The sequence below is a fragment of the Plasmodium malariae genome (genome assembly GCF_900090045.1).
Source record: "Plasmodium malariae genome assembly, contig: PmUG01_00_7, whole genome shotgun sequence".
Lineage (NCBI taxonomy): Eukaryota > Apicomplexa > Aconoidasida > Haemosporida > Plasmodiidae > Plasmodium > Plasmodium malariae.
In genome coordinates this window covers 22,224-37,286 of record NW_021638325.1, presented here as the reverse complement: position 1 = coordinate 37,286, position 15,063 = coordinate 22,224, and the positions used below count along the sequence as shown (strand labels likewise).

The 15,063-nt window shown below is 17.8% G+C and overlaps 2 protein-coding genes and 1 pseudogene across 3 annotated transcripts; all 3 read left to right on the top strand.

The window, feature by feature from the left end:
• Positions 1 to 1,175: 1,175 nt before the first annotated feature.
• PmUG01_00020000 (fam-m protein) lies at positions 1,176 to 2,059 on the top strand (the record flags this gene model as incomplete). The annotated part of the gene is made up of 2 exons (XM_029006755.1): positions 1,176 to 1,262; positions 1,400 to 2,059. The coding sequence occupies 2 exons, from the start codon at positions 1,176 to 1,178 to the stop codon at positions 2,057 to 2,059; spliced, it is 747 nt and encodes a 248-aa protein (XP_028859276.1).
• A 2,538-nt stretch (positions 2,060 to 4,597) lies between these two features.
• PmUG01_00019900 lies at positions 4,598 to 5,367 on the top strand (annotated as a pseudogene). Its single transcript is given in 2 exon segments — positions 4,598 to 4,876; positions 4,891 to 5,367. Coding segments are annotated over 2 exon segments (756 nt in total).
• A 7,311-nt stretch (positions 5,368 to 12,678) lies between these two features.
• On the top strand, positions 12,679 to 13,694 carry PmUG01_00019800 (fam-l protein; the record flags this gene model as incomplete). Its single annotated transcript, XM_029006744.1, has 2 exons — positions 12,679 to 12,765; positions 12,894 to 13,694. The coding sequence occupies 2 exons, from the start codon at positions 12,679 to 12,681 to the stop codon at positions 13,692 to 13,694; spliced, it is 888 nt and encodes a 295-aa protein (XP_028859275.1).
• Between the last annotated feature and the right edge of the window lie 1,369 nt (positions 13,695 to 15,063).

The window sequence follows — 15,063 nt, the reverse complement described above, 5'->3', positions numbered from 1 at the left end:
ATAATTAGCTATAACTTTGAATAATATGGTTTAGACTATGAAACAGCCTATGCATATTTTCATTTTTTAAAAATTATAATTAGTACCTATAGATAATTACACTCGAAGATATTGGAATAGAGCACATTAAAAATGAAAATATTGATAATAACAATTTTAATAAAAGCTATATATATATACATTGTTTTTAATGTTATTTATTATAATAATTTTTAAAAATATATTAGACCATATATATAACATTTATATGAATAGACAAGTTGAATAATTACATTTTGATATTAAGTTTGTTTTTTTTTATATTTATGTTTCTGTTATAAAAATATAATTAATTAAGAGAAATATTAAAAAAGATTAATTATATGTATATAAAAATTCTTCATTTAAAAATAATGCCATTAATTTTACAAAATTAAAAATTATAATTATTAAAAATTATGGAACAAATATAAAAATAAATTCCTCATATCCTCTAAATATATATTTGTACATATTATTAACACATATATGATTTTTTTAAAATGTTTTATATGCTATAGAAAATCGTATGGACTTTGAGATTATCTAATGTATCAGTTATGAATTGCATAACACAAATTATTAATTCTTATATATATTATTATCATACTGCTATAATAATAAATATATTTTAAGAATAATAATACGTAATTCTACAGCATAATATATATACAATTATAATTATTTATATGATAAAATTCTTATGATTTGTCTTTATTGTATTGATATTGAGAATAATGTTTTATTTGTATTCTCTACGTTCTATATTCTATATAAATTTAATAATTAGAAATTTTATAACATCGTATATTTTTTTTTCTGTTTAATTTTGAAAAATACTAATAAAAAATTTGTATAATAAGTGCGCTATATTAAATAACTAAATTATATATTTAATATATTTTTGAATAAATTCAATTAATTTTATTTTAAATTTTATTATTATAAAAGGTATATAATATTTTTTAATGTAATTTTTCTATGCACTTATACTAAAACTCATTGTAGTTATATAAATTTTACTAATTTTTTCCAATGTATCAATAAAAATAAATTTTTAAATAAATGATGAATTTTTGTTATCATTGGAAAATTATAATCATTTTATTAGTAATATTTTGTTTATTTAACATATAAGAATATTAAAGTTATATATAATGGAACATAAAATTAAACAAATCATATTTATTAAAATATTTGTTTTCATCTTTTTATTTTGGATATGTCATTTAAAGAGTTATATGGTATGATATTATCATTTAAGTATATTTGCATTATTCATACTTTACGTGTTTTATTTTTATTAATAAGGTTCCATAGAATTAATAATTTATCATTTAAATAACAAATATTTTTTATCTTTATTTTTTTTTCCCTTTAGATTATCTTTGATAAATCTTTTGAAGAGTACTACAATATTTATAGAAAATTAGATACAAGAATTTTTCGATTACTAACAATATATAAACATGATAAAGATTCATATATTTTGGGATTAAAACAGAATATATTAAATAATACAGATTACAAAAAGAAAAACATAACTATTAATGAAAAGGAAGCCCAATTTAAAAGAAAAAAATCTAATAAAAATTTATTAAATAAAGCGCAATACTATACCGAAGTTATAGATTATAGCAATGGAATTTTTGATGGAAAACATTTTCATTTTGAGAAAAAATGGATTAAACAGAAAGATTACTCTCATTTTCTAGAAAAAAAAAGAAGACTTTGTGACATAGCATTAGGAAAAATAAAATTTAGACGTTACAGATATGGAGTTGTTTTATTTTTAATTTTTATTATGTTGGGGGTATTATACATTATAGGAGATATTTATGTTTCGTGGAAAAAAGTAGGGGTTAAAATTAGAAAAAATTTAGATTCGATTATTAAAATTCCAGAAAGTTTAGATCCTTATACATGTGCAATATTATATGCCATAGATATTGTTATATTTTCAATTTTAATTATAATAACAATACCTAGGATCTTAAAAAATAAAGAGATATATAATAAACTTAAGTTGATGAATGAGTAAATAAATAATGAGTATTTTTTTTTTTTAAAAGATCTCTTTAATATCATTATTATAATATCTGTAATACATTTAAGGTTGTGCGTAGTAAACATAGTTATAATTGCTTATGCTTTATAAATTCACCCATATGTACAAGATATTTTTTATACAGAACAATAAAAAAATATGTTTCTAATTTTTTGTTAATTTTGAATGTTTTATTATTTTTATGTATGGACGTTCAAAAATATATCCCATTTAAATTAATTAGTGTGGCCTAATAAATATATTTATGTATTTAATATATTTAAAAAAAATATATATTTGTATGTTAAAATTAATATATATAACACAAGAATTCATATAGTTTTATTCTAAGGTTTTGGAAATTTATATATGAATTATATAAAATAGTACTTTTTATTTTTTCACTTGTTCTTGTCAAAAATGAATATATTTTCACTTTTTCGGAAAATTTATTATTAGATATAAATTAGAAATAAATGTGTCTTATTTTATATCAAATGAAAAAAATTGAGATATTGTTTTACACTGATGTGTATATATATATTTTTTTTCTACGAAAGAAAAAAATTTTATTTTTTCTATAAAATATTTAAGAGAATTATATTATTAGACATAATTATAGTAGAAAATTTTAATATATTTAATTTTTTTTTTAATTATGTAAAATTGGACTTATAATTATGTAATAAAAAATATATTCTTATTATATATATATTACTTATAATTATTACGTAATCGATACTATAACTTTACAATTAAATAAAAAGCTAAATATATTCTCCATTTTATTACTTTATTAACTATGATAATATTTTTATGTGGAAAAATAAATTAAATATATAATATAATAAAAATATATTAATAAACAAACTATATATTTTTGTTATTTTTTATGATATAAATATATTAATTGATAATATAATTTTAAAAATTTATAATAATACATATAGTTTTTTTTAAACATCGTCAATATTTTCATGTTTATAATGCACATTTCTTAAATAATAGCAAAAAGAAAATTTTTATTTTTTAATATATATTTCTTAAACAAAAATTTAGGTTTAGAGTTAGGTTTTTTCTTATTCTTATGGAATATTCAGTATTTATTACTGTAATTTTAGTACTGTTTGTGAGTGTATGTTCTTCTTTATTAATTTTATGTATTATAGTAGTGTTTCAATAAGTAATAGTATATATACTTTAATCGTTTTATTGTTACGCCTATACAATGGTTAATTTAAAAGTACTTTATTAAAATAACATAAATATTTATAATATAATGAGATTATTAGTAAAAAAATAAGAATTCTTATTAATATATAATTTGAGAGAGAACTTAATGTACCAGGTTTATTCTTGTTATAAAAACTTTAATGGAAGAATTTCAGTTTACATTATTTATTTTATTACTATTTTCTTTTTTTTATTTTTTTTCTAAATTAGTATACTTAATTTAAAAAACATTTTTGTAAAAGAATTTAAAAACATTTTACCTAAAAATATTCATATGAATTAAATTCAATTAAAAATTATAATTATCAAAAATGATTGCACAAAAATAAAAAATTAAAACCTAATTACACTAAAAAATATGGATTGCTTTATAGATTTTGATGTATTATATAAATTTGAATTATTAAATATATTATATTCCATTTTATAACGAAAATATTATAATAAACATTTGACGAAATTCTGTACAAATTTTTACGTTTTACATTTATCATTACTATTATTATATTATTTTAATAATTAACATTTCATTATATATTAACGGTTTTTCCAAAAAATAATATTTATATTATTACCATTATTAATATAAATACATCGTTGATATTAGTTAATTTCCTTAATATATTACAAAATATTATATGTATTCTATACATAGTGTATACATTTTTCAAAGTATATATTCTATATTCCAGCATTACTCAATATTTACAAATATTAAGAATATATGTTTTTTAATTTTTAAAAACTATTAATAAAAATATTATTTTACTGTTATACTAAATAATGTGTATATTCTGTATATTCATTAAACAATGAAAATTATTCTATTTAAATGATATTAGTTTTATAAAATAAATTAATACAATAATTTTATAATATGTCTTAAAAGTTACTTTTCTTGGTATCTGCTGTAAAGAGTATTATAAGTGTATAGATTTTATTGATTCTATACTAGAAAAAAAAAAACAAATAATAATAAAAAAAAATAAATAAAAAATTATAGTGAGCTTTAACATTTATAAATATTTTATTATTGTTAATTTGGTCTTTACTGAATATATTACACTATTAAGGAAATATATCCTGGAACAAAAAATTAGGTTACTTTTAATTATTAAAATTTCTGCGTTTATACTTTTATCATGGATACACTGTTTTGAGAATGATAAGGTACAATAATATTATTTTGAAAATATTTGATTTATTAATATTTTTAGTGTTTTATTTTTATTAATAATTTATTGTAGGAGGAAATTTTTTTTCATTAAATAACAAATATTTACATTATATTTTCGGAGTATGTTCAACGAATATTTGAGTGAGAACTTCAAATTTGATAGAAAAATAGGCAGAAGTGATTGTAGGTTACTATCGAAATATAAAAAAAATCAGGATTCAAGTATTGTTGTATTAAGAAAAAAGATACCATATAATATAAAGAAAGAAAAAAATAATGTATGTAATAACGATAAAAGAGATAAAAGAAGGAAGAAACAATTGAAAGAAAGTTCATTAAATAAAGCAGGAAGTCATAGAGAAGATAAGAAAAATACTTTGTGTATTTTTAAAACAAAAAAATATTCCATTTAGAAAAAAATATATTTAAAGAACTTGATTATGTGAATTTTATTAAAAACAACAGGATAATTAGTGATAAATTGTATAAAAAAATAATGAGTAAAAAATATGGGATATGACTATCCCTACCTATATTATTGTTTCTGTTATTATTGATATCACTTATATTATATTTATTCGTGGGTTATGGTTTTATAAATTGCTTGAGCGCGTTATTGAATACATATGATAGTGATTTTTGGACTTCGTTAAGAGGAAAATTGAATTATATTTTACGGAATCATTGGTCTGAAATATTAAGACCATCTTTCGAATTGTCAATATGGAAAAATAGCAAATGGAAATCGGAAATCCATGTATCGTGTAATTTATTTGGTTTTATAATATATTTCGTACCTTTTATTATATTAGGTATTACATTTATGTCCGGTCTTATTTACTACAATAAAAAAGTAAAAAAAATTGAAAAAATTAAGTTTAGGAAAAGGTAAAATGAACACCATGATATGTGCTTTTTTTTTTGTGGTAATTCTTTAACACGAAGTAATATCTGTAATAGCATAAATGATTAACCTAGTAAATAAAAATATAATTACTTAAATTTTTTATATACGCATATATATACGTTGTCTTCTCTATAGACAACATTAAATTGAGTCTTCAATTTTTTAATAAATTTGAATGCTTTAATACTTTTCAGTTTATATTATAATGTATTTTTTCAACTTAAATATATTTATCTTATCATTTGTACATTTTATATTTAAATATATTTCTACAAAAAAAAATATATTTGTGCATTGAAATTAATATATAATCAAGGAATTCATATAATTTTACAGAATTATTTTAATAATTTGTATTTTAAATAAAATATTCTGCTTACTATTATAGATATTATAATAGTCTAATATTGTTAGTTATTCACGTTATTAAGAACATGGGCTATTAGTTTTAAATTAGCAATAAACGTGTAAATTTTCGTATTTAATGAAAGAAAAAGAAAATATTTGTTATATTGATATAATATATATATATTTTTTTTATTAAAATGAAATCTTAATATTCATTCTATAAAATATTTTTTATGAGAAATATGTTATAAGAAATTATAACTCTAAATACCATTTTAATGAACTTATATATTTTTTGGATAATATACATTTGTATATATATATATGAAAAACATATATCCTTATTAAATATCTATTATTTATAAAACTTTGCCAAATTATAGATTCGTTATCTCTACAATTAAAATAAAGATTTATAGTTATTTATTATTAAACTTAATTTTGATGTTAATTACATTTTGGTAAGACTAATTTAATATACATTATAATGAAAATTTATAAATAAATTGTATATATTTTTTTATTCTTCACATTATTAAAATATTAAATAAATTAATTAAAATTAATATATGGTACAAATAAATTGTTCATTTATAGTTTTTATAATTCCAAATATATAAATAGAAGCATATGTCTGTAAGAAACTGAAATATCATTAATAATATTAAAAAATACATATTTTTTGTATTAAAATGTAATAATGTGTACTTATTTTTATATTTTTTTTTATATTTTTAATGAGTAAGAGTATATATAAGAGTTAATATTATATATAGATGTATACGAATATATATTTTTAAAATGACAATAAACATCACATTTATAAAACTCATTTTTTAAAAAATATGAAATTAAAAAAGGGTATTATTTTTTTTTAGACAATTCATATTTATGCAATATTTTTTACTGGTTACATAGGTTTAAATTAGTTGTATATAAAAATTACTATATTTTTTATACAGTGTTTAATTAAATAAATATAATGTATATGATTTTGAATATGAATATTTTCCTAGTAGTGTTCATGAATAAATTTAAATTATTAAAATTGTATCATTATAGGTTCAAATTAAAATTATAATATTAATATATTTTCATTTATCCCATTAATATACAATTAAAATGTTATTTTTTGTTAATGAAATAATATAAGTATATATATTGTTTGCAAAAATACACTAAAGAGATATAGAATATGAAATAATGCATACGAACAATTCTATATGATGAAATGAAGAAATTGATAATAAGAATTATAATAAAAAAAAAGTTATATGTATTTTTTTTTTTTTTTTAAATGCTAATGAATTTTATTAAATATATTCTTCTCTGCATATAATATACTTATGTAAAATGATTTAAAATATTTTTTTTTTTATGTAGACAGAATATCAAATAAATGTTAACTTATTTGTAAATAAAAGGATTCAAAATTTTTTTAAAAAATAAATTAATTAGAATAAATAAATATCAGAGTGAAGCTTGAGTAGAATTAAATACATGTAGATATAAATTGTAATGGTCCCCATTTTAGAGAATATTTTATCATATATATGTTTGTGTATACATAATAGAATTTATAGTAGTACTATTGTAGAAGTGCTACTTAATCAAACAATACGAAAATAATAATTTCATGGAAGATATTTATAATCTAAATTAATTTATTTTTATATAAAATACTGAAAAAAAGAGTTATATAATCCATTATTTTGTAGCATTAATAACATCTCTAATTATGATAAAAATAATTTATTAATATAAAAGGAATATCTATAAGAAACATTTATTACAAGTGACAATATATTTACAGGGGTCAACAAGTATTAAGGTATAAATATATATATATGAATTATTAAATACATATATATTATAAAATATATATTTATTAATACTAATTTATGGTGAATACATGTATTTAGGAACTAATTAAATATTTCAAAAAAAATAGAAATTATATATAGATGATTCTTTAATTTTTCTGATTATACATAATTAACTATTTTAAATAAACGTGAATATTTTTAGTAAATATATAGTGCATAATACGAATTAGAAAAAACAAAATGCTCCAAAAATTACAATATCGATTGATTTCATGAAATGTTAGAAAAAAATAAATAAACAGAAGATAATACGTTTATATAATTTTTAACATTTTGTATTCGTAATTATAGGTAGTATTAGTTATTGCTATGAACCCTAATAGTTATTATATAAACAGAAAATTTTTTAATTTTAACAAAATATTTGACGTTGATATAAAGGAAACATTTAAAGAATTCAAACCCACAATCTTTTTTAACTATGTTTATAGCTCTGTATATAATATATGCATATGGAAACTTGCAATAAAATTATAATTATCTTATTTTTGTGTAATACTATAAGTAATATATATTATATAGGAAAAAAAACAATTTAAAGTTTCATTATATTCATTATTAATTATTTTTAAAAAATTAATTTTATTTTTATAATTTATTTTTAATTATCTTACTAAAAATTTATTTTTACTGCAGTTCCTCTTACTATAGTACTCTTTTTTTTAAATATTATTATTCTTATAATATGTAATAAATATGATAATTTTTCTTATGAAAAAAAAACAAAATGGAAAATAAATTACCTATGCACTAAATCTGCTTAGTTTTTTTCTGGTTATAATAAATAAAATGCATTATTATAAATTATATAAAATTTATTGTATTCCGTTCATAATAATAAGTACATATATATAAATGAGTTAATGTAAATGGTAAATTTTAAAAGATTAAATTTGTAGGTAAATTAATTGCTAAAATGTGATTAAAATTATTTGTATATGAATATTTACATGCTGTAGGTATATGGCGAGTGTTAGATTATAAATTGTAATTAAAACATTTTTTTTCTTTTTTTTTATTTTTTTTATTGTACGAACATTATAAGATACACTATAAGTAAAGTTTTTCAACTTTTAAATTATGTTTTTATGGTATAATATGTAAAATAGCCAATCTTATTATCAGGAAGCTTAGAAAAAAATTAATAACTATTACTCCTAATTTATGCTAATGTATCTGTTTTCACAGAAACTAATTTTTCTATTCTAATTGTAAAATAAAATATTTATTCACTAAAAGATCCTTTTTATTTTATTTTCGTAATGGAAAATATATACAACAAGATTTTAGAATTGTTCTGTTATATATAATTTATATATATATGGGAATTCATTAATAAATTAGTTCTCCAACTATTTTATGTTGCACTTGTTTAAATAGTTTTATTGAACGTATTTACTAAAACATTTTTAAAATTAACTTTTTTTTTGAGGAACCTAATATATGTATTTTATTATACATCATAGTATTTTTTTAAAACGTATAATAATGTAAAATATGAACTACATTAGTTCTATTTTTCTAAGAATATCTTGTAGTAATATAGACTTTTGTACACAGAAATATAAATATTATAAAATTAAACTATACGACCTCGAAAAGAAAAATTAAATATATAATTTAAAACTCCTTTATATATGCTTTTTATTTGGATATGTTATTATTACAACGATGCAGTATTATAGAATTGAATAAAATTCTCTTTCTATTTTAACTCATATTATGTATATATGATAACAAAAAAGTTCTATTTAATGCTTAAATAAATTTATCAAATTATGAATATTAAAAATATATTCTTTTATTTGTAAACTATATGTAATTAACATTTAGATAATAAAAACAGTGAAGATGAAACATTCAATTCAAGAACAACTATATTATTACTAGAAAATTCTATCGAAACCAAAATCGTGGCTTTAAAAAATGTTAAAAAAAGAGAGATAGGATCATTAAAGAAATTAATACGTTAATTGAGAATGAGAGTATAACAGGAAAAGTTAATCGTCAAATAAATATAATTCAAGTGCTGAATCAAAAAGATTTAGTCAAGAAGTACCCTTCTGTCATATATAAATCTTTTCAGAAGTAGAATATTTTTTAAAAAATCACTCCATAAGGAATTTATTCCTTTATATATAATACGAAAATGTAGCTGTTCTACTTGGAAAAAAATTTTAATATATGTAGTTTGTAGAAGAACCTTTTTAACATTTTTTGCACCAGTAAATCTTTTGATAATAAGAATTTTATTACTTTTATTCATAGAAATCTATGATAAATTTACATTTTTTTCGTTATTCCTAGTTATATTAGGTATTTCTATGGTTATTCATGTATTGGTTAAACTCTTCTTATACGAATTTGTAGTAAAAGGAAATTTAGTTAAAGCATATGTGTAAAAATATTGCTGTAAGGGAAAATGTTTATCTTGCAAATAAAAAAAGTATATAATATTTTGTATAATATAATGTTTTCAAATATTTTCTTATTAGATACATGTAGATTTTATCTAGGTAATGATATAATATACGCATATATATTTATAAATAAGGATAAAAATATATGTACTAAATATTTATAAAAGTAGATGTTTTTATATTTTTTTTCCTATTGTGATGTAATATTTTGAATTTATTAACCTGACTTAACATTATATATATGTATGTAATATTGTGTTTAATAAAACTGAGAAGTTGATATTTCTTAGTATTCATAGAAATATGAATTCTTTATAGGAAGAAAATATGTGTATATATGTTTAATCTAAATTTTTATAATAAGAATTATGTATTCATTAAATTTAATATATATAGTAACATTCAATATGTTAATGGAGCCAGCGAGGTAGTTTAAATATATAACAATCATATATTTTCTTTTTTCTATTTTAAGAATTTAAGTATATTAAAAATTTTTCAAAGTAACATATTGTGTATTAGTTTCCATTTAGATGTTTCAATTTACTCTTCATTTAATAAAACTAAAAGTTTGTGTTTTATTTAATTAGCATGTATTTCTTATTTAAATATACATATAATAGATAATTTATGTAAAAGAACTTGAGAAATATATATTTTAAAACTTAATATAAGAATGCTTTTATTAAATTTTTATATATTTATCCTATTTATGATATTGTCAAAGTACACTAATATTATTTTGATTTTAAGAACTAATTATTAATAGTACTTTATTAATTTAAAAATTTATAATGCTTTATAATAAATTGAATTATGATACTTTTTTCGTATTATTTTTGAATTTAATTAATTGTTAGAATTAAATCTCATAAAAATTATCTAAATTTCTATAAAAAAAAAAATGTGGATAAAAAAGAAATAATATATTTTTTTTTCGAAATACATTAAGAGATTATATTGTTGTATCTGTGTTAATTTGGCGTTATATTATGACAATAAAAAAATGACTGTTTTGGTTAAGTCTTAAAGGATTAATGCATAATAAATGTTAATAATATATTTTCAATGAAATTCATTTAACAATTAAATAATAGATATTTAACTTTTAATGTTAAATATATATTTTTCCATAACAGGAGTACATATGAATAAAAATTATGCATTTGTGTTACTTTTCATTTGTCTAGATAAGTTTTCCAGAGTAGTAATATGACATTAAATACTTCTATAAGTGTAAAGAGTTTTTATTAATATCTTTAAAATTTTTCGAAATTTTTTTTTTCATCTTTATTTTAATTATATAATATTAAATAAAAGTTAATCAGCATATATGTATAAGTCAACTCATATAAATGTTATATTGCTTTTATAAAAAATATAATTTCTTATGTATTTTACTTTAAGTATTAACTATAATGCTTATGAAATTATTAATTATAAATTATACTATTTTTTAATAGGTTTTATTTAAGTGCCTTACAAGTGATTAAGTTTTATATTTTTTAAAAATACTAATTTTTAATTTACATTTGAACCGTCCAATTAAGATTAATATTTGTTTTTTAATCACAAGGCATGTGCTTTTTAAATATATATTAAATCATAAAGAATACAAAGTATTTGATTTTTATTGCATAAATATAGTTGCAAATAGAAGAATAGGTATTAATATTTGGAAGGATGCACATAAAAATTTGATCAAATTCTAATAAATTTTACAAAACAATTTTCATTTTTTTTTTTTTTTGTTTTTGCTATATTAATATTTCTTCTAAATATATATATTTAAGAAAACAAAATATATTATATAAATGAAGCTAAAAAATAACATAAAGAATTATGATATAAAATGAAGTTAATAAATAGAATTTTAAAAAATTGCAGTACTCGAATAAAAAATAATCCTCTGTTTACCTTTAAAATGTAAAATGTTGATATGTTATGTAGGACTTTGTTAATTTTTTTAAATATGTTATAATATATAAAAGAACGTATGTGTTTAAAGAGTAACTAAAGTATGTATCAAACATTGAATGAAACCTTTTTACAAATTATTACTCTTTTAATTTATTCTTACTATTATAATATTGTTCGAACAGTTATTTTATATCAAATATATCCAATTTTTGGAATATATGATGCTTATGGAATTATAATAATATATATAGTAAAATAGTAAATTTGGTAACATCAGTAATTAATGTATCAATAATTATAAGAATAGATTATATTTATATTCTCTATATTCTATACTGTAGATAAATTCAATATTTACAAATAGCAAAAAAAAAAAAATATTTTTTTTGAAAAGTATTAATAATAACATTTATTCATTTATTATTCTAAGTAACAAAATTGTATATTCTAAATATGTATGAATTAAAATAAATTATAATTATTTTAATTAAATTAGATTTTAGAGAATAAAATTAAAATATAAATTTTAAAATAATTTATAACATTTATTTTTTTCTTTCTGTTTTATAAAATGTATTATTGATATTTTTGTTACATAATTTTTTTATGAGAACACAATAATAAAAAATTAAAAAAATAGATGTAGTGTCATTATTAAATGTATATTACATGAATATGATTTTTTTTTAATTGAACATACTACAACATATAAATTTTATATAATGGAAAAAAAAATTAAGTTACTCTTATTTATTAATATTGCTACGTTTATACCTTTAACATGGATATGCCATTTTAGCAATGAAAATGTATGATAATATTATCTAATGATATTTGCAAATATTTCTTTTTCTTGTGCTTTATATTTATTAATACTTTTTTTTAGAATAATATCATTGATTCTTTTTAATTATAAATATTTACTTTATTGTTTTAGAGGACATTTTATGGATCTTTGGGTGAAAACTATATAAATGACAAAAAATTAAATACAAAGAACTATCGATTATTAGCGAAATGTAAACATAATAAGGATTCATGTACTATGGGGTTAAAAGAAGGGATACCAAATAATGATATGACAGAAAGAAAAGATATATCTAATAATGAAAACATATTTGCACAATTAAAAAAACAATCAAATAGAAGTTTATCAAGGAATATAGAAAGGCAAAAAAAATATAAGAAAAATAATTCTCGTATATTTGAAACAGAACAATATTCCCGTTTCGAAAAAAAGATATTCAAAGAACTTGATTATGCTAACTTTCTTAAAAACAACAGGGGGATTAGTAATAGGATTTACCAAAAAATAATACGTAAAAAGTACAGATTTCGATTAGGTTTACCTATATTTTTTGTTTTGTTGTTATCCATATTACTTTTACTAGATTTATTCGTGGGTTATGGACTTATAAGCGGATTGTTTAAGATTTTAAATATTATCTCTAAACATTTGGGATACACAGATACAGGAGGTGTGAAAGCGTTACAAGTAATGTTGATGCCTTTAAATAAATGGTTGATAGAGTCCCCATTTAGTTCGTTTTTCAAATCTGTTGAAGAAGTACAAAGTAGGGGAAGTAAGATAAGTAAGCATTATTATATAACAGGCTTCTTCGGTTTTCTTATATATTTTATTCCCATCTTTATAATAGGTGTCACATGTATATTAAGTGTTTTTTACTACCATAAAAAAGTTAAAAAATATGAAAAAATTAAGTTCAAAAAAAGGTAAAATGAACAATAAGAAATACGAACCTTTCTATAAGGAAATGATTAATGTGATGTAATACCATTTCTATATTTAGTTATATATCTATTAAACATTCTTATAATTGATTACTTTTATTTAAGTGCACCTACATGAACAAGGAATTTTTGATATACAACAATAGAAAAATATATTCTTAGATTTTTTTGAATTTGAACGTATTATTTTTCTTCAAAATGTATTTTAAATTATTATTTCATTTCACTACATATTATGACTTAAAATATATATTTGTGTATTTATATATACCTTCATAGAAAATATATATATGCGTCTTAAAATGAATTTATTATAGTACAATTTTTATTGTTTCATTTAAGCCGTATGTTATTTTATATTTGAACTATATGAAAAAGTATTTTTTAATTTTTCACTTTTTCTAATTTAAAATTATTATATGTTGATATAATTTAAAAAATATGCTTCACTACTTTAAAATAAAAAATTAACGGGACTTACTTTGTGAGTAATTACATGAAGTTCATGCATTTCGTTGCATTGGAATATATATATATATTTACTTAAAAATACATATTAATTATTCTATAAATTAGGTTTTATGAGACATGTGTTATAAATAATACATATTTTAATAGTGCTTTTATTAATTGTTTAACTATTTGTTCCTAGTTTGAAAGGGAAAAAATAAATATATAAAAAAATAATAACTTTATTGTGTATGGGTTATCAATTATTTGCTTAAAATCTTTGAATTTGTGATTTTTTTTATTTATGTGAACTGCTAAAACCATTTGTTATTTTATTATTGTTCATAATTTAGGAGTTAATTCAATTTTTCAAAAAATAATTAAATTTAATTTATATTGAAAATTTATAAATAAATATACTGCATAAATTTCATTATATTTTACAACGTTAAAGGACAACCTTACTGAATTAAATGTAATTATATATCAATAAATAGTACATTGAAATAGTTTTCTTTTTAATATTGTTCTTCCATAATTGTAGACATCTAAGAATATACTATATATCTATGATAATAAAAATTTCTATTAGGGGTAAGGAAAAAAAGTGCATTTTTCTTTTTAGTAAAATAATCACAAAAAGATTGATATTTATATATAAATTTTATTTCTTATTCTTTTATTTAAATATATTTATTTAAAAATTAATATAATTTCATAGATGTACATATTTTTTCATAGTCTCTATTAACCTATAGTAATTTTTTTATATTAATAATAAAAATTTTATAAACAAAATAAAAATGAAAAAAAAATTATTTTTTTATAAATGATTTATAAATAGATAATATTCTTTTATTCTTTCTATAAATATTATTAAATTATATCAAAATGAAGACACAATT